Source organism: Lates calcarifer, linkage group LG9 (assembly GCF_001640805.2).
Source record: "Lates calcarifer isolate ASB-BC8 linkage group LG9, TLL_Latcal_v3, whole genome shotgun sequence".
Taxonomy (NCBI): Eukaryota; Metazoa; Chordata; class Actinopteri; family Centropomidae; genus Lates; species Lates calcarifer.
In genome coordinates, this window is record NC_066841.1 from 11,041,462 (window position 1) to 11,062,181 (window position 20,720).

A 20,720-nucleotide genomic window follows, 5' to 3' on the forward strand; every position below is an offset into this window, starting at 1 on the left:
TTGTAGTGGAAAAGTATTAATTAAAAAAGTACGTTTCAATATATTTTTTACTGACATTATAGGACAGAAATAATATATTTTCAATTAAACAATATACTTGAATAAATGTTTGTCAAGTCTTTATCATTTCAAAATGCATTTCCCCTAGGAAGACATAGTATATATGAAACCCATGGTATTTTATTACACATGTTACTGTTTTGAGACCCCTACTCTTTGTTTGGCTCCTATTAAAAACTGTTGCTGTATTTTAAAAAGAATTGGAGTCTGATTGAGACTGTTCACAAAAACAAACCCAAACAAGTACCAAGGACATAAGAAAATTTTATTGCAGTATTTGTTCCACCAGAAGAGCGGGGGCTCACTTTTTTTCAAAATCTTTGTTCTATAACATCAAAATCTATATTAAAAACAACATAACTTCCCCTGCATATAGGCACAGATACTGCACTGCTTTTAACATAAATAAATTATATCAAAGATATACACAGTGTGGGTAAACAATAAAATGTTTAAACAAGAAAAAAGAAAGCAGTTAAAAGTTGTTGGAGCTCAGGTCAAGTGAATAAATCCATCTGGTGCTAGTTTAAACTCCAAAAACACTTTATTAAGAACATCATCAATACACTAATTTCCAACATTCACTTTATTTTTTTTTACAGAATTATGTTCAGATATAAACATGTGTTTAGTTAAACTATGGTACAGTGGGAGTAAAAATCAAACAACCAAGTTGCTGCACAACAGCGAAGGAACTCCCACACAATGTTTTCCCAAACATTTCCTTCTTGTATTTTTCCTGTGGTTAACTTAAACATGTCCGTATTCAAACAGATCAGTGTTCACAATACTTGTTTTCGCAGGTCCAGAAATCTAAAGAGGTTTTGTCTTCTCTCTGTTTGTAACATATTGGATCCACAAAGATTTGGGCTGTGAGGGATTTCTGTCTGAGTAATTTCAGTTGATTAACTCTTAGTCCCCTCCTTGGCAGCATATAGCGCCCGTAACGTGTGTGCCACTTTGTTCGTGAGCTTTTGTCCGCTTGTCAAGGAGATTTTCTTATAAATAATGTCTGACTCCTTGATATTGTCAACCCAAGGCACCTTTTTGCGACCGTCCCGTTTCTTTGCCACAGCCCAGGGCCCAGAGTAAGACCCAGTCATCCAGTGTATACTGTAGCCAGATTTGGTCTTCTGGATGACCCTGGCAATCTGCGGTCTGTCTTTGTATTTGGGACAGCAGATGGCAACGACGTCCATGGCCTCCACGGTGTCATTCATGCGACCCGAATCCTCTGCGGACTCCCTGCCTTTCCTTGGTTTCCGCTGTGGATAAAAGTAGCAGAATGTTAGTGTGTCCAACATGATTTTTTTTATGTACACAGGACTTTTGCACAGATGTTTTCTAGACTGAATTAATATGTGAACAGGAGCTGCAGTAGAGATGTCCACCAAGTTGATCTGCTCTCTGCAACAATTAAGAGAAACTTAAAAAAAACATTATAAAAACCATAAAAAGTTGCATACGCTGGAGGTGAGAGGCATTAAAAGGCTTTGTCATGTCATACTAACCTATACCATTCTCTATGGGAATATAGTATATATATATTCAAACAGGATAAAACATTTTCTCCTCTTTCTTATTCTTCTGTAACGTGGCAAAACTCCAAGCAACCCATATTTTCTCCTGGCAATAAAAAGTGACTTCTCTTGTGTACCTTAAATGTGGTATCAGCATGACCTCACTAATAACTATAGGTAATCTTAAACCCCTTATTTAAGGAGTTTTAAATTCTTACTGCAGGTGGATCGTCATCCTCACTGTCCTCCTCATCTGTCTCCACCGGAGCGGAGTGATTATTGTGATTGTGGTTCTGGAGCTTTGGGCCCCTCAAAAGTGAAGTAATGGCTTTGTTTCTGGCATTGGCACTTGCTTCGCCTTCTTCGTCCTCCTCGTCACGATCCAAGTGCTCCATCAGTACCTTGAACTAAGACACAAAACTTATCACTTTTCGTACAGTTAGTGTGGACAAATAGAGAGACTGTCTATTTAGTTATCTTTTGTCTGCTACATATTCCTGAGATTAAGATGACACTTACATCCAAATACTGTTTCACAATGTTCCTCTTGGTCTCATAGCTGAGCTCCGTGTTGGCTAGATCACTCTTCAGGTAGTCCAGTGTTTGACGTGGGTTGAAGTGCACCTTAGCTTTCCTGTTCACTGTTTTGTCGTACACTTTTGCAGACTCCGTAGGAGAATACTTCTGGATTTTGCTGTAACGCAAACAAAATCTTCAGGTGAGCTTCTGACTTGTAAACAACTACACTACTACAAAGAGTTAATGAAAGATTTGTCTTTGGTGTGGCCTACCTGTCGGAGAAGCCATACAGATTCTTCAGATGTTGTTTGAGTACCAGCAGCAGCAAAATACCCTGTGAAGCGCTGGCAAAGTCCAGCAGAGGGTTGGGGTTTCCAGGTAGACGGTCCATCACCGCGTCCTCGTCTTCCATGTCAGAGTCGGAATCGGAAACTGCAGATTTCTTTTTCCTGCGCACCACCTCATCATCCTCGTCGCTGCTGCTGCTGCTGCTGCTGCTGCTGCTGCTGCTAGAGCTGCTGCGGCTCTGCTCTTCATCCTCATCGTCATTGTCGTCATCAGAGCTATATTTCTTCCTCCGAGACTGCTTCTTCTTCTTTTTCTTCTTTTTCATCTTCATCTTCTTCTCCTTCTGTACAGGCTCTTTCCGTAAAGACTGCAAAGAAAACAAAATCATTCAAACACAAACCAGATAGATAGTACACACATTTGGATTTTTGTATCGTGATAAACAGAGCAACAAAGACCTATAAGTCATCAACAAAATTCAACAAAGTTTCCCACCTCCTTGAATGACTGAAGAAGGTTACTACCAGAGACAGACAGAGTGATATCTATATGGTGCATGATGAAGAGAGGCTCCTCTTGTGTCTGGTAAGGGAAGCAGGCCAAGTTGTCTGCTATGAACAGCAGCATGTTCACCTCTGTTTTCTGCAGGAGACAAAGTATGAAGAGTCCACTGTTAGGCCAGAGCTCTGAGGGTGTGCAAAGATGTGGCTGCATGTAAAACTTGCAAATGCGTGGATGGGTGATTGGAGAGGTGAACTTACAGAGCTGTCGTCAAACAGGTTGAGCAGGGAAATGAGGAAAGCCCTTCTGTGCTGTCGGTTGCCACGGACCATGGTGTAGAGGTGAGAGCAGAGAGCAGAGTCTGAGTCGTCATGACGAAAACCTCGGACTGCTGCGCCTTTGGCTCCATTTATGGCCTGTTGAACCTGGTAAGACATCTTCAACCCCGCGACTGCCTTCATCTGTGAATTTGCAGAGAGATACCGCTCAGCTCGAACGTAGATAAAATGCACTTTCACACTTTTTCTGGTGATTATAAACCAGCGAGCCACTCACGTGGATGAACCCTGAATATTTCTTGTCGATCTCCACCAGCTGTTGATCGGCCTTGTTCTTCATGGTTGGCTCAGGATCTGTTCCCATGGCAATCAAGTAGGGCACACACTAAAAAAAAACAAAAAACAATTGTACCCAATCTGTGAACAGCTCGTGATGCATTCAAGTGTCACTCCGTGACAAAAGATCTTTCATGTAAAACATAATGCATATTTAAGGTGATCCTACTGAATGTATGCTGGAGTGAGACTGTGGACATACCTGTACAGGATGGATGAGGCCCTGGCTGAGAGTCAGTGTGATGACACTCAGGGCAAAGTGCCGAACAGTGGACTGTGAGTGGAAGAAGGACTCCAGCACCTGCTTCAGGTAAATCTGCATGATGGAGCTGCTCATGCCTGATGAGATGTCGCCCATTTCCTTCAGATCCTCCTGCTTGGCTTGCTTCTTCCCTAAATACACAAAAGTATCAGCCTGATGAGTCTGTGGACGCGGTACATAACCGACTTGGTCAACGTAGATTAAACCTATTGAACGTTAAATGATAAGGTTGAGCAAATGGAGTAAGTGGACACATGATATGGATTTGTAACTCACATTCCCGATCAGCCTCCTGCATCCGAGAGTCCTCCTCCTGCAGGTACGTCTGCAGGTTTTTTAGCACCTGGATCTTCAGATTGACCAAGCTGCTCTCATCAGAGAGGATACTGTTGTACAGAACCTTCACATCCTGCACAAACATGAGCTCTGGGTGCATGATGAACTGGAAGCCTTGAGACAATGGAAATTTAAATACAGATGTCATTACTGAAGAAACTGATGTCAAAGGCAAGCAAAAGTGTAGAGCTGTCAACAATGAATCGCAGTGTAAATACAGTGAATACATCCTCTGTTAAAATGAGATGAAGTGCACTATACCTAGACCTATGATGGCCTTAATCTGGACCTCTTCATCTTCATGAGTGGTGAAGTACAGCAGAAGCTCCAACACTTTGTCCTTGATGACAATCTAAGAGACACAGGGTGAGATGGCAAGAGTCAAACAGGCTCTTCAGCAGTTCTGTGCACAATATTCAAGCAGTGCTGGTGTTTACCTTGGTAGTACCCTTGAACTCCTCTTGGTCAAAATCAAAGTGTCGACAGAGAGCCCCCACGGTGAACAGTGAGCGCAGGAGAGTGGGTTTGTTAGCCACCAGAGTGGAGCTGCTGGGGTCCTCTTGGTGCTGTGTCTTCAGTTTTGCCAGAGCTCCTATAAAATCATACAGACGGTGAAAACTCAGGAAAAACAATTGCTGATTTTGTTCCTCAAATAATGACTTTTAACGAGGAATCTGACACTATATGGTGAGTGTTCAATGCTCTTAATTAGGTGGATGAGGTGATGAGTAAGAGCTTAAAATGCACCCTTTAATCTGAAGGGCACTGAACAGGTTGACAATTCCAAACCAGTCCACATATTATCAAATTTTCCTCTTTCCATTCCAAGGTACATGAGAATTGTGGTAAATTAATGTTCAAAAGCATAATTCTTACCATAGTAACGATTGAAACAAGCCCAAACAAACTTGTAGTTGTGTGTGACCTTGTTCACAATAGCACCAAGACAGCTCACACAGTGTTGTACAACCTGAGACGCAAACACAACAATTAATATTACAACGCTGTTTGCTCAGAATGACACACATCTTCTTTCACATCCATGCCGGTCATGTTTTTAGAGAGCTATTTGTGAAACATTGTGTAAACAGTAAATGTGACTCACTGTCATGCCGTATTTGATGATTAGCTTCATCAGGTCTTCTTCGATGGTAGTGAGGAAAGTCTCACTTGGGTGCTCCATCAGAGGCACGACCAGCTCCAAGATCTTGGCCACGTTGCATATCACCATGAAGTCATTCTGAGTCTGAAATAACAGCAGCAAAGATACATGACAGCTGTACAGTCCAAAGCTGAGATGGAAAACAAATTTGTGAGTGATTGATTTTAACACTTGTGTTTACAGTTGGCTGCCACTAGATGGCCCTATAGCACAGCATAAAAGTTAGTGATGTTCATTTCGGTCTTGGGGGCACGATTATAAACAATGATTTCTCATACTCTCAGGTAAGTAATTAATAATATAACAATGTGGAATATATATATTAAAATACATTAACAAAATGAAGTTGTACTTACATTGCACTTAGTGGTCAGGTAGGGCTGCATAGTCATGGCATGTTTAACCATTAACTGTGCTCTGATCTTGCTGAACAGGTAGAGAGTGGTGATGCATGCTACCAGACGACCTGAGTTGACCCCTTTGTCCTCACAGTCTGAAACACAAACACAGAAAACAAAGTCGTGCCACAACACATTAATGTTCAGCACAACAAAAAGGCAATGTGAATTTTGTAAGCAAACATATTATTAAATTTCTTTTTATTACCTGCAAGTGACTCCTCATATTTCAGAATGTGTTCCACGAGATTGTCCACGAGCTGAACACAGGCCTTCTTGGCAGGTTTGTAAGAAGCGTCCTCCTCTGACTTCAGCAGCTAAAAAAAGTCAGAGGTTAAATAAGATCACACAACTATCATAGAGTCACACAAGCTGCTGTTCAACAAGTTAGACAACTCACATTTTGGAGGAGCTGCTCAAACCAGTCATAGCCTGAATCTTTACATGCCGACACCTGTGACGAAATCAAAACAAGACATGATTCAGATTATGTCAATGTCAAACACTAGAATGTTTCTTATGTGAAAGACTGGACAGACTTTTTAGGCCTGGATAGTACGCACCACATCTGTTATGTTCAGGATCTTTCTGGTCATGGCATCTTTGTCATGGCTGGGTGTGGGGGTGAACCAAAGTTTCTGGAACGTCTCATTCACCAATTTCTGCGAGGACAGACACATTTAAGTGTACATTAAAAAATAAAAACTGCCACTTGTACAAGGCTTTCACAGGGAGATAAATACAAACCTTGATCCCCTCCTCATCGTTGACCCTTCGGATCATCTTGACACACATCTCAGTGATCTTGTGGAAGTCTGGTTGCTCCAGGCAAATATCCCGCAGGATCTTAATGACTCTCTTCCTTACACTGATGCCTGTGTCCTATGTGAAGACAAAATGAGTAGGACCCATCAATATACATTTCATATTAAGTACCTCTTTTGATTATTGCGACATTTGTGTTGAATATCCTGTGGGAATGTGAAAATGAAAGATATAAAATAATTGTCTGATCGATAGGGGAAAGTGCCAAATGATTGCAGTTCTTCAGTTGACCTTTAGGTGGAAGTGTGGGAAAAAGATGATTTAACCTCAGTTGAACTTTTGCACTTTAAATGAACTTTTTGGACACAGTTTGCTAAACTCAGGGGCAAAGTTCCACTGCATATTGCTTTCCACAAACTCTGATGAGGACACATGAAGTGACCAAATCAATTTAAATTTTTGCCACCAGTAACAAATAGTTACATCTGTGTATAATACAGAACCTCACACTCAAGAGTTAAAAGAATGAAAAAGAAAACTTAAGAAATTACCAATATCCTTTCAATGAGCATGTCATAGTACTGCTCAATGAGCTCAGGTCGACTTAGTACGAAACGGCCCAGCAGCTCCACAGCTGCCTCTCGCACACTGGTGGAGTTGTCCATGAGGCGACAATGAACTCCTCGCTGCATATCCAACTGGAAAAAACAAAAAGTGTAGCATTAGAAGTCAAGAACGGATAAACATTTCTAAATGTGATGGCTGGGAATGTGACAGTGGTAAACTTGTAAAACTGCCTGATAATGCCACAACACAACCCTAACAATCTGTGACAGAATCTCCTGCTACAAAACACATAAGACACTAAGTGTTACTGCCATCAGTCCAGTGGTCTAAAAGTTGTGTAGTAGCTAATACAGGATGACTTACCCGTGCCAGAATACTTGGATCCACAGCCACTACTTCAGACAGACACTTCATGGCTTTAGTTCTGACTGCAATCGCACTCTCACCCAATACTCTCAGAATCTATACATAAGATAGAAAAAAAGTGAATGACAGGCAACATAATGTAATCTCTCACTCATGTTTATGTTAACTCTCTTACCTGTGATAAATAAATATCAAAGCTCTGTGCAAACGGCCTCATAGAGGCCAAATATCTGACTATCAGACAGGAGTCCTCATAGTCTATAGTGTTTATCCTGAAAGAAAAGTCAAGAGGACAGTTTATTACCAGGATGGGTGAACAAGTCAAACAGCGGAGCAGATTAGTGCAATGATGCAGAGTGAAGTAGTATTTACCTCAGAGAACTGAAATGCAATGGTGGAGTCTTGATGACCTTGCGAAGGAATTTCTTTCGTGCCTCGGCTCTCTGCATAATCTCTCCGGTAAAGTCGACATCCTTGGAATGACAGCGACCTTTCAAGTTCTCATCATTCTCATTTTGACACTTCAGCGCTTTCTCCGCCTCACTTGTTGTGTCCCTGTACCACTGGGCGATGTAAAATTTCCTGGCAAACTGAATGAAGCAAATGCATACACGTGGTGAAAAAAAAGCTGATTAGGAACACTTAACCTGTGTCTCTTTTACACTAACCCTGACAACCTGTAATATACCTGTGTAAAAAATGGAAATTAAACACTCACCACTAGTGATGGAGCTGTCTCGATGTTCTCATCCAGGTAGTCTAGTAAGTCCTTCTGCAGTTGCTGGATCTCATCACTGCCTGGAGTCTGTAAGGAGATCAATGAGCAAGGAGCACCTCAAAAGCAGTTCGACAGCACTATTAATAACAACTGGAAATGTGTAGGTGTTTAAACAGTTCTGTAATTATCCTGTCTACCTCTTTGAGGATGCGGTCGATAGCCTTTTGGTCCATCTTGCTAGTGACGGCATCTTTGCGCAGGCGAGAAGCAACGGTGCCGAGGTAGTCCAGTGATGCCACCCTGAGTGCCATTTCTGTCTGCTTGTTACTGAACTGATGCACCTGGAGCGCAAAAGGTGGAGGAGAAGGGGTCAGAACAAAAATAAAGATCAGCAGCTGTTTCTGCTCAACAGATATCAGTAATGCTACTCACCAAAAGCCGACCCAGTAAACTGAGCAGGAGTTCAGCTGCAGGCCACTCAGGCTTGTTGACCGTGGACAGGAGGTCGTGAACAAAGTTCTCAAACAGAGGCCTGTAGTCCTCCTCTCCCTGCTTACTGCCACACCTGACACATACAGAATACAATCTTTTACTATAATATATTGTCCAGCATTGAGCCAGGTAATATTTTAGTTTATTCCAAAGACCATCTGTATAAAAATTCCCCTTTAACAACTTAAAGGCAGAGCTAATAGAGCTATAGATTATAGCTTTGAGTTAAGAAGTGGATGAGATCAGGAATGCGTCGACTCACTTCTTGAGAAACACTGACAGGAAGTTCTGAGCTGTCCTCATGGCAGTTTCATAAGAGTTTGTGATAAAGACATCTTTATCCACCTGAGAAAAAGTGCACAGTATGTAAAACAATTTCTGAATCAAAACATGTTTTCTGGTAAATACTGTTAACATATCAGTTAAATCCTCTACCTTCTTATTATGTTCATCCTCTGCGTCTCTCTCAGAGGGAAGGTGTACCACACACTGGATGAGCTGAAGAACCAGGGCTGTGACCATCTGGATATGCATGGGCTCTCCATCCGAATCACTGCTGTTTAGCCTGGGGGAGAAAGAGACATTTGTATCCTTAAGTTTGAGCAGTCTGTGTAGCACTGGGGGACTTCAGGTGATCAGTTGTCCTTATTAATGTCATTTCACTGAACAAATATTCACTCTAGATGTAGTTACCTGAAGTTCCTGAGGCTGCGTTTACTAGTAGGCAGTCTAGCAAGGGAGGTGAAGATCTCCTCGAGAATGAGCTGCCTGTGCTTCTCGTACCGAGAGAAGACCTGCGGAGGAGTAAAATGCAAAGCACTAAATCGAAATATAATAAAAATATATAACAAAAACAATACAATAGACGATGTCATCAAAAAACCCATTCGGAATGAACAGCAAAATTAACTGCTAAAGCAACACTAAAATACGACTTACCGCTGTCACTAGTGTGATGGCACATAACTGCAGTTCGCTGACACTCTCCACAAAAAACGGTGTAATACCCAGGGTGGACACCTAAAAGTCAGGCACAGAAACAATCTGGTGTCTTAGACTGAGAGACTCAAAGGTTAAATTGGGTCATGAACTTGAGACACATCAGACCAGATTAAGAGTGTCACCTGGAGGATTGTGGTGTCAGTTAGCAGCTGGATCTCCAGGAGCTCTGAGATGCCGCTGACGATATCGCACACTTTGTTGTAGAGCATAACTACCACTTTCTGTTTGTGGGTGGAAGACTTTGCTCTCTTGGACTTTGAAGTATGCACACCGCCTTAAGTGAGGAAGATATAGGGGAAAACAAGGCTTGAATAAAATAACTTTATACATCAGCAGCAAAATACTAAGGACATGTGATGCATGCCATGTATTTAATTATCAAATTAGTGTTTGAATGGGCCAGGCACTAGCCAGACATTTCTATATGCAAGTACAGAGTTTCACTTCAGGAATACAAGAATATTCTGTTTCCAACTTCTATCTAAAAGTGAAATAAGCTGGTAAGAGCTGTTTTGCTGTTTTTTTTAGAAGTAAATATCCCTGAAGGTTTTGCAGCTGCTTCCAGTTTTGGCTCACCGCTGGATTTTTAAAAACGAAGTTCCCACATTTTGAGCTATTTTTAAACCAGTGCAAAGATCATTTAAGATGCTATCAGTTCAATCTCTTCAAGATTATTGCGATATTTGTAAAGCTATTTCGAAGAACGGAAGAAATTTGTGCTGACCTCCATGGGGATCAACTCTGTAGACCGGGTCATACTGGGGATACAAAGTGTTCTGCAGATGGAACTTGGTGTATTGCAACACCCTCTCAATCACATCCTCTATGTACACAGCCTTGGGCATGTGCGGAGATGTCATGATGTTGAGTGCAGTCAGACAGGCATCTGGCAGACTTGGTCACCCGTTCCATGATAAGGTCGCGCCACAACCGTTCCTCATCCATGGAATCGTTAATCTACAAATTTCCAAAAACAATCAGTAAACAAAAACAGCGATGAAAAAGCTCTAAAATTCAGCAAAATTAGGTAAGAAAATCTGCAGCTAACTTACATGACTCATCAGTGTGGAAAGTTTGACGCTGTCCTGAATGTTCTTCTCAAGGATATTCAATATTTTCACCAGTTTACTAGATGAAAACTGCAGATCAAAACAGAGGTTGATTGATGATTACTTTCACAACAATGGAGCTGTGAGCCTGAGTGTAACCATGTGACAGTGCACAAACACTCTTCTGTTACCTTGTTAAAAATGCCCATAGCTTTAATCTTCGCAGAATCACTGCCTAGTTCGCTCAACTGGTGCTTTCCAAGCAAGAGCTCTTGAGGTATCTCATCATCATCTGTGCGACGGTACAAAGTTATAACATTGACATTTTCCAACTCGCCACTTTCAGAAATGTCAAGAACTCTGGAAACTGTGCAGCGTTCCATGTTTACCTGCCGCAGTGAAGTCCACATCCTCAAGGTTCTCAAGAATGTTATCCACGCTGGCTGTGAATCTCTTAAATGTGGAGGAGTCCATCTTTTCTGTAGTATATAAACAAATTGATTCTTAAAAATACGTACATTTAAAATTCATGGGTATTGGTACAAAAGCTCAAATTGTGGTAAAATAATACCCTCTGGTGCCAACTTGGGATCGTATGACTTCCTGTTTTTCTGTTTCTCCTTTTTCTTCAATTTTCTGGCAACTGAACAAAAAGAAAACACCATAAAAACATTAGTCAAATCCTTGACAGCAGCAACAAACCCTCAATTGCACAGTGTTTAATAGAGAAACACTAGGGTGCAGTAACCCAGCTAACCAGGGAAATGGCCTGACTCATTGTTTTAAATGGCAGTAATTTGAATGACAGCCACGTAAAAGAAGAATCACAATTTGAATTGTCTGACATCATTTGCATTATTTTTGACTGTTGTCTGAGGTTGTAATTGAGGTAAAAATCTACACTGTCCACAACACATCATGTTGCCTATGATCACTGGCATAAAAAGACTCACCATCACTGAGGCTTGGAGGTGGAGTGCCTTCATCAGATTCATCCGCGCCCCATTCACGATGCCGGCTACCAGAACCCTGGCTTCGACGGTGCTCTCCAGAACCTTTCCTCTCTTCGTGCTTCCATGTCTTGTCATGGTCTTTCTTGGACCTTTTCCTCGCAGCTGAAACAAAAAGAAAAAGTTTTCAAAGAACTTTAAGCACCAATTATGACAGTTAATAAAATGTAACAAAAAAAATGAAATGTTTCCATCTTAAGGATAACTGCGAGGTAAAACATTAGTATGTCACTGAATTTCTTAGGTTTAATGCTCACACTTATTGTCAGAGTCATCATCATCATCTTCATCAGAGTCCACCTCTGCGTACTTGGATTTCTTACTGATCATGCTGTGCCTTCGCTTGTTTGCCTTCTCACCAAATGACATCTCTGTAAGCACAAGAGGTGAGTGAGCTTTCAGCAAAAAAAAAATCTATAAATCAAAAGAAAGCACAATCACTAACTAATTAATCAGCAGCTATTTATATGGAATAAGGACTGTGATAAGAACGATTCCTGAGAAAGTGGTTTAAAGTAAACTGGGCAACGTCACATTGCACCTCAGTCACAGCTTTGTGTACGCATTTAATAAACAAAGTAACTCATACCTCTCCCTGATTTATCAAAGGAGGACCAGTTCCCCGGTCTGGAGCTGTGTGCATTCCTGCTTTCCCTGATGATCCTCTTTACCTCATCGACGCTGAGTTTCTGAAGCACGACGACAGGTTTGGCTCCTTTGTTTAAGTTCTCGACCAGTGACACTCTCTCCAGTCTGATAAGGGGTTCACTCCAGCCCTCTATCAGCTTGCCTGAAAGTTGCGGCTCTTTGGCTCTCCCGTCTCGTTTCAATTTAGGAATCACAAAGTTCTTCAGACTCCCAGTCTTGCCACCCAACAGGTACGAAGGAAACTCGCTGGGTTTCGTCTCAGCAGACTGCTGTTTGTTTCCAGCTTGGCATCTAATGTTACCATCCTACATTTTTCTTTTCTTTTTTATGTTGGGGGTTTTGGAGGGTGGAACTGTCTGTCCTCTGACGACCATTGAGGTCAGTGGGTTTTTTGTTCCCGTCATGCTTCACTCTCGGGCTGTCGGATTTAGAATGACGGTCGGGAGAGTGTCTATTGCAGTTTTCCCTTGACAGTGTCTTGTGTTTTCTTTCTCTGTCCCTGTCTCTCTCTTTATCTCTGTCTCTCTCTTTATCTCTGTCTCTCTCTCTATCTCTGTCTCTCTCTTTATCTCTATCTCTGTCTCTCTCTTTATCTCTGTCTCTGTCTCTTTCTTTATCTTTATCTCTGTCTCTCTCTTTATCTTTATCTCTATCTCTGTCTCTGTCTCTGTCTCTATCTTTATCTTTATCTCTCTCTTTATCTCTATTTCTATCTCTATCTTTGTCTCTATCTCTGTCTCTGTCCTTATCCTTTTCCCTATCCCTGCCTTTGTCTTCTCCATGTTTGGAGTTCCGCTCGGCCTTGCTCATGGTTTTTGGAGTCTCGGGTTGGCTGACGTGGGACCGGTGACTGTTGTGGTTCTTTTCCTCTTTGTGGCGTGTGTCTGAATGCCTGTCGTGTTTCTGCCGTGGTGTGTCTGGTCGTCTGTCATCCGAGTGTCCCTTGCCACTGTCCATCTTGCCATCGTGTCTGTGTTTGGATTCCCGCCGGCTTTCCTGCTTCTGTTTTGGGATTTCTGGTTGCCCATCTGAGCTGGACTTTCTGGGATAGTCGGCATGCTGCTTATTGATCCCAGGTTTGTTTTCAACCACTTTGTCTGCCTTTGTATCAGCCTTTGACTTCAGATGCTGTAGGTGGTCCTCACACAACTGCCGTGCTTCCAATACCACTACGGGCTGTCCTATCACTCTGCCAGCTTGCTGCAGATCGATACTGACCATCAAAGCAGGCCGACTGGCACCGTTACTTGCGGCGCTTGTCTTCTTGGGTGTCACTTTGCTGCTGGTGTTGCCCCCTTGTACGGCAGGCCCATCACTCGCCTCGGCTCCAGATTCCTGAGGATACGAGTCTTGCTTTCCGTTTCTTCAGCGGTTTGTCTGCAAAAAAGAAGACTGTATCTTAGCCTCTCTACAAACACAAACAAACTTGGGGCAGGAAAGAAAAAGATGGCACAGGGCAAAAGCAGAAATTCACCTTTATCCTGGACTTCTTTAGACCATCGTTCTCTCTCACCAGCTGACTCGCGTTCTATTCTGTCAATCTCTGCAAGAGCATCTATCTCGGCGTCGTCGTACCCAGCCACACTGACTCCGATCTCCTTGGTATTTGGCCGAAGGGGAACCTGCTGACAGTTTACCTGCTCCTCAGCACCAAACCTGTGTGACAAGTCGTGGGCATCTCTTGACAGCTGATTATTATTCATCAAATCAGTTTCGTGGTTTGAGTCCATATGTGCCCTGGGAGGAAGTTGATCTCCAGACTGATCCATGTCTGGAATCTTCACTCGGGACAGTTTTAAAGTCAGCCTGGCAGAGTCTTTTGATGGAGAGCTGACAATGTCGTACAAGGCATTTTTGTCCATCTGTTCATTTTCCTCTTCGCCCCTTTCCCTCTGCTTCTTTTTGCGGTCAGCGGAAGTGAGGAGCAGGTCAGGTGCTGCACCTGGTGGCACGTCAGGTGGAAGTGAATGCCTGATAAGAGGAGGTCTGGGCCCTGCTGAAACACAATTTTTTTTTTTTTTTAAAGTGAGCACAAGAATAAGTTTTGGCAAATAATGAACTGGAAAATAATGTATTATTTCTCATTCTACAAAATGAAGAATCAACTTGTTGCTGAAGAAGCATACTTTTTGCAGTCTCTTCATTCCCAGCAGGGGAACACACAGACTGTGGTGATTTAACTGGAAATGCGGCCGCCCTCATGGAGGGGTCATTCTGCTGCTGGAACATAAGACATATCTCATCACTTTTAACTGTCAGCATCTGCCGATGTCCAGTTTGGATTATCTTGTATTGCTGCATTACCTCATTTCCCAGTCTGTGGGCAATGTTCATATATTCTTCATCTGAGCCTAGTCTTGCATTATGATTAGATGAATTACTTGACAGCTGTCCAGAGACCTTGTTGTCATGGCTATTTCTCACACCACCAGCAACTAAAACAGAGAGCAAAAGAAAACCTCAAGACACATTTTTTGTGACGAGCAGATAGCTGCAGCTTTACACAGTAAGAGAGCGTCAGCTTATCAACTCACCTTGCTGTTGGTGTTGGGAATAACTGGGTGGATTGAACTGCATGTAATCTGCAGGACTCTGAGGAGTATAGGGACTAGGTATAGGGCTGTTCTGCTGGGGTACGAACCGAGTAGCTGACCCAGACTGTGCGGATGTAAAACATCTGTAAAAGGAGGAAGATATGAGGTCATCTTAGTAGAAGTACAGACGCTTCTCCCTTTTCATCATCTGACAGTATGCTGGCACCGCCTTACCCAGAGGGACTTTGAGGGACAGTGGTTTGCTGATAATTTGTTGCTGGACTCCCATGCACCTGATTCTGAGATATCTTATATTGTTGCATCATTGGCTGCTGCATTACACCTAAAAGATAAGGATAAAATACATCTGTAATGAAGGTTATACAAACAGGGAATTTAATATAAGCAATTCTGCAGCACCAAAACTCCTCTATGTATCTAGGCAATGGCAACTCAGTCAAATAGCTTTTCATATCTGGTACCATTTGCACCTCTTTAAATAAGGCAGCTCAGATTCAACAAAATACTCATAAGTGAAACAGAATAACACCTCCAGTGTATCAACAGTCTCCAGCAAAACCAAACACCATCTAATGCATTAATGGCTGGCATGTTCTACTATTACAACACAAAATATGCCTACCAGTTTGTTGGGTACACCTAATACAATTTTATGAATATCGCCTTTTTTTCAATTAATAGTGTGCCAGACAGGTGTTGCTTCAAATCTATGGTCATTTTTGAGGCGATAGTTAGCGCTGTTGTACTGGACTGTATTATAGTAAAAAGCGTTTCTACAATCATTTCCCCTGGATTCTAAACTGTAAATGTAGGTGGATGAAACCTTAGAAACACTTTTCAATATAATGCCATCCAACACAGCACCGCCACCACATGTGGCCACAAAAATGACAATATGTATGATTAAATCAACATCAGTGGCAACAAAACTCAACACTAAAAGCTTTACATTATCTATAGCATGTATACATAATGAGCCTCTAACTCTGTGTGAAAAGTCGCTAGTATGATATAATGATGTGTACTTTTAAATCACTGAAAAAATAAATCTATATATCAGCACAAAAATGATTTTGAGTTCAGAGTGATGGAGGAGGAGGTGACAGCTTCAGGAGAATAATGAGAGTTTACCAGGGTGCAAGGTACATCCTGTCTGGTTTCAAGTCCACATTGAGCACATCTTTAGAATAGCATTTCACTGGATCAGAAGCACTAAGTTCTGACTTCTTACTCACTCACCGCTTCATCAGGCTCATGCATCAGTGTTAGTAGAAGATCCTTGATTATTTCTATGGGCTGAGTGTGTGGTCACTACCACAGACATGTGATGTATTTTTTCTGACTAATATCCATCTTGTAGTTGCCAGCATCTCTGTCTCTGCAGTACATACTGTGTGCAGAGCTTTTCTCTCTTTATTCTCTTTGGCACAAATAATGAGTCAGTATGAAAGTGTGTGTTCATGCTTAGAATTACCTGTAATTGCAAACTAGTGCAGTGGCTTATAAAACGAGAAGCCTTTCCAGAACAAAGATTAATGGACAAATATGAAACTGTTTATGGCAATTAAAGATAGAATTTTTGGTGACAAAACAAAAGCTATGAAGTCTGTGTTTGTTTGTGTGGTTCATATAAACAAACTCTTTGTTTAAAAATATATCCATCTAAATACAGTGTCACAGAAAGTACATAATTAATGCTGGCAACTAGTACCACATTAGAGTGAAAGTAGGCTTGTATTTTTTTTATGTGATACTGGCTGCTTTAGTGTCAAAATGGTCTCTTGTCATCATTCATATAATTATATCTTATAATAATGTATAGTGTGCGTGAACTGACACTTTAACCTAGCTTAACCCGATGACTGGACGCAGCAGTAAAAGAGCATCTGTTAAAAGTGAAGAATATACCTTGAAAAAACTTAATGACATGCTGTTTGTTGTTAGCTAGCAAGCTAGTCAACAATACATCACAAGAATCAACATGGTCTTGTTCTGAAAAACCACAACACAATACTGCACAAGCCTGGCAACTCCAATACAAAGACTGGAAATTTGAAATGTCACAGTCGTTGTATGCAGTTAGGCTAATTGTTTCTGCCTGTTTGTAATCTTTGAGCTAAGCTAGGCTAAATACATACAGACTACTCATTTACCAGTGTTTTGTGTTGCATTGCTCCTTCCCTCTTGTGATGAAATCAACTAACTACTTATACTAATCAATTAAGAGCAGACCAACATTCACAGATACACAGCTTTGAAATTATCACCATATATTACACTTAACAACCCTCTGAGTCTGGTCCCCTGGTTATAGCAGAAAAAGCACATGTGGAACTAATAACATTAATGATGACAGTTCCACTGATAACCGTATTAGTCACACCTGAGTTTGACAGGTCAAATTATCTGCTGCGAAAGGGTCTCAGTGTAACTCTGTGTTTACTTTACTGTTGTAATAATGCTGCCCCCAAATTTGGGAACCACTAGTGTAGTGAAATTAGGCACAAGTTGGCCATCTGACCCAGGAAATGCTCAGGTGAATAATTGGTTACAGTAGAAACCAAAAGCACAGACAGGCAGGGAGAATGCACTGATTTCAACTGTAGAGTCAGCAGCAATGACTCATTGCCTCCTCCTTACCACCCCCAAACCTTGTACAGGGTTGGCATACTTTTGTCCCTGAAGATCTTTGGGTTCCTGGACAGCAAAGTTTGTAGAAGCACTGGCATGTCACCCTCGGGTTCATCATTCCCCAAGTTGTCCTTCAACTCTCTGGAAAGCAAATGAAAGAACAGACCACAATCATACGGTGGGAAATAGCTGTACACTTTCCTAAATGCAGTTTTGACTATTGCAAGCTGATGCATCACTGCAGTTTAGACTAGCCCTTCATGATTCTGACAACCCAGGGCATGAGCTGACCTATCTGGTAAAACCGTGACTGTAACGCCATCGTTGAAATTGAATAAGCGATGCTCAACTCTGCTGTTAAAGTAAACAGTGATGCTATCACACTTTGTAATGCATTTCCAATTACACTGCTGACAACCATATTGATGTAAATGTGATTTCTGCAACTACCTGCTGGCAGGCTTTTCTCCCTTAAGTTGGTAGTACAGCAAGGTGCGATACATCTGCAAGTGGTACTTACATGTGTTCTGTGGAGACCTGGTTAAGGCTATGTGCCAGCTGAGTCACCAGATTCTCGTCCGGACACACCAGCAGGCTGCTGACCTCTTCAGAGATCCTTCCATTGTAGAGAAGACTTTTAGCAGTGGTGGCAGGGAGAGGAGAAGGCAAGGGCAGCTGGTTCAACACTGAAAGGTTCATTGAAAGACAAGTTACGTTGAGTGGAAAATGAAAAGAAGGAGGATAGGAACAATTCATAAAATAAAACTTTTGGATAAAGCTTATGCTTGATTTATTTGACTTTTGACTAACAATTTGAAGGCTTCAGAATAAGTGCTGAACTCACATATGATAAAGAAAAATGTTATAACAGTCTACCCTCTTATCAAGAGACCTTAAATACAAGAGAGGTCAAGAGAGGTCCATCAGTCTCTACTTTCATCAGGTCACCACTTTATTAAGTACACTTTTAAAACCTCTGTCTGCCCTGAAATGACCGGGACTGAGAAGCATCACAATTACCATCCTCTGGTATAACTACACAGCCAGTCAAGTATTCCTTAGCTTTGCCACCTATTGGTTTGTAAGTGTTTAGACTGTGTGAACAACATTAAGAGAGATGATGTTGCACTTACGGTCTGTCAGGCTAGCAATTCCAGCAAGAGTAGTGATGGGGACATGAAGCATATCACCATTCATGCTGAAGATGAGGTCAAGAGGTCGTGTCAATGCACAGGCTGCTCAATGTCACCGATCTCTTCCTTATCCTCACATCTCCAAAATGCTGCAGAGACCAAAAAAAAAAATCAATTGCAACAAACAATCTTTAAGGATGTTCACTGTCAACAATGCTGGATGCCATTGCATGCAACACTGTTCTTATCAGGAGGGTTGGTATTTAAAAATGTCCAAATATTTTCCATGTAACTGGGGTGTGCTTCCTCTGGGATGGGGATTCAAAACTATGTCAGCTCATGAGTGTGCATTATTACAGTGCCAACATAACAGCACCTCTGACGTAGAAGGATTATACCGGCCTTATAGCAAGCCTGGGCATGCCTTTACAAGTTATCGATCTGTAGCAGCTTCAGAAGGTTCTGGTGTCCAAACCATCTTGTTCCCTGGGCCATTTTTTTCCTCTATAAATACACACTTTCACTGTGCGCACTTGGTTTAACTGTGATACCTCAACCTGCTCAAGTGGAACATGCAATGGCTGCAGAAGCATAAGAGAAACACTTTTAGCATTTTAGCTCTAATACAGATGCAGTGTGTCGTGCATTTCAAATACTCTCGAGTGATGACAAATGTGATGTAATTAATGATTTAAAAAAAAAAAGTTACGATTGTGTCTCTGTGTGAGTACCTGAATCTCTAACATTAGCTTCTCTGGCCTTTTTATATTTATGTTAGCAGTTGTGACATACTAAACAAGGACAAAAGGCAATATTCAAACCCTCGTAGCTAGTTATATCCCAAATTCTTTCTATTGTTACAGTGTCAGTTAAGGTTTCCGGGGCTGCCCAAACCATAACAACGACATTAGCTCATCTTGACACCAGAAGTGACTGTATTATTACTCAGTTATTATCATTTTAACGATGTAAACACTTGCTATGTGGACGAGCGAGACAGCGACGTTTGTGAAAGTGACTAAAATCAACTCGAGGTTAGCCGGCTAGCAACAACTGGAGATGCGGCTAACGTATGCTAACTGGCTAGGTATATCTGTAACTTGCTTAAGCTAGCATCACCGGGAGTGCATCAAACCCAGTTAGCCGTGGGTTGCCGACTCTGTGTCGCTCTTTTCTTATCGTGCAGGTCGCGTATGGGTTTCGGTTTTCACCTAACACTTCCTATGGCCTTCGCCGACGCATCCCTAGCTCACAAAGTGGACCTCGGACTTGCCTAAGGAAGCGTAACCCCGACCCGACGCCAGGGAGGCAGGGGTACAAAGCAAAGACCCCATCACAAATCAGAATTATCTCCCCCCGTCTGATCACGTTAACGTTTCCCAACGGCCGCCGGGAGACTCCGACAGAGCGGAGACACTCTGGAAGGTAAACAATTTATCCGAAAAGAGGTCGTTATTGTAGAATCTGGCTTATTTACCTCTGGATGTGATGAGAAAGAGAAGTGGTTCTGGTGGAAGAGGAGGAGGAGGAGGGGGAGGGGGAGGGGGAGGAGCAGGAGTAGGATGGCAGCTGGAGCTGGGGAAGAGTCTCTAGCTCCCTCTCCGTCCCACTGTTCAAACAGCTCCTCCGAGTAATAGCTAACACAACGGCAGTAATCCCCGTCGGGAGGACAGGAGCGGAGGGGGCGGTTCTTCCTCCTCACAGCGAACATTATCTGCCGGCAAGGGGAGAGCAGCATCCCCTCAGACCGGCCCTCATCAAACGATTTCATCAGACGTGGGGTTTATGATAGCGAGTACCAGCAAACTGTAGGGGAACAGAGAAAAACGGGTTGCCCCTTTCTTTCTTTCAAAAATGACGACCGGAAGATTCATTCAAATGTATAACTCCCTCAACTGGTGAGGAGCCAAGCTAACTACAGTTGATGACCCTACCAAGTCCCAAACCACAGTCTAGTGAGGAACTCCTGCATCCCTGCTGCTAGTGATGGTTTGTTTTTCCAAAGATTTCAACCTGAAAGTACTTAAATCTATTTTTTATTTTTTATTATTGATTTTATTTTCTCTGTTTTTACAGAAAAAAATGATGTGATTCTGTTTCACACATCGAACACATCAGCCAATC

General features: G+C 42.1%; 1 protein-coding gene across 1 annotated transcript; it reads right to left on the reverse strand.

Moving 5' to 3' along the window:
• Positions 1 to 304: 304 nt before the first annotated feature.
• Positions 305 to 20,566, reverse strand: LOC108888957 (nipped-B-like protein). Its single transcript, XM_018685208.2, is given in 50 exon segments — positions 305 to 1,325; positions 1,799 to 1,987; positions 2,100 to 2,274; positions 2,372 to 2,754; positions 2,883 to 3,029; positions 3,149 to 3,349; positions 3,444 to 3,551; positions 3,705 to 3,895; positions 4,041 to 4,214; positions 4,362 to 4,452; positions 4,538 to 4,692; positions 4,977 to 5,070; positions 5,206 to 5,346; positions 5,619 to 5,755; positions 5,869 to 5,977; positions 6,061 to 6,114; positions 6,224 to 6,322; positions 6,408 to 6,542; positions 6,977 to 7,123; positions 7,356 to 7,454; positions 7,534 to 7,630; positions 7,731 to 7,948; positions 8,077 to 8,163; positions 8,274 to 8,417; positions 8,509 to 8,641; positions 8,831 to 8,913; positions 9,004 to 9,133; positions 9,262 to 9,362; positions 9,508 to 9,588; positions 9,693 to 9,844; positions 10,295 to 10,457; positions 10,459 to 10,527; positions 10,623 to 10,709; positions 10,811 to 10,911; positions 11,009 to 11,098; positions 11,191 to 11,262; positions 11,573 to 11,734; positions 11,887 to 12,000; positions 12,219 to 12,579; positions 12,581 to 13,633; positions 13,635 to 13,654; positions 13,752 to 14,273; positions 14,404 to 14,497; positions 14,582 to 14,712; positions 14,812 to 14,954; positions 15,046 to 15,154; positions 17,504 to 17,604; positions 17,984 to 18,149; positions 18,597 to 18,745; positions 20,074 to 20,566. Coding segments are annotated over 49 exon segments (8,037 nt in total). The 5' UTR covers positions 18,661 to 18,745; positions 20,074 to 20,566; the 3' UTR covers positions 305 to 965.
• Positions 20,567 to 20,720: the final 154 nt, after the last annotated feature.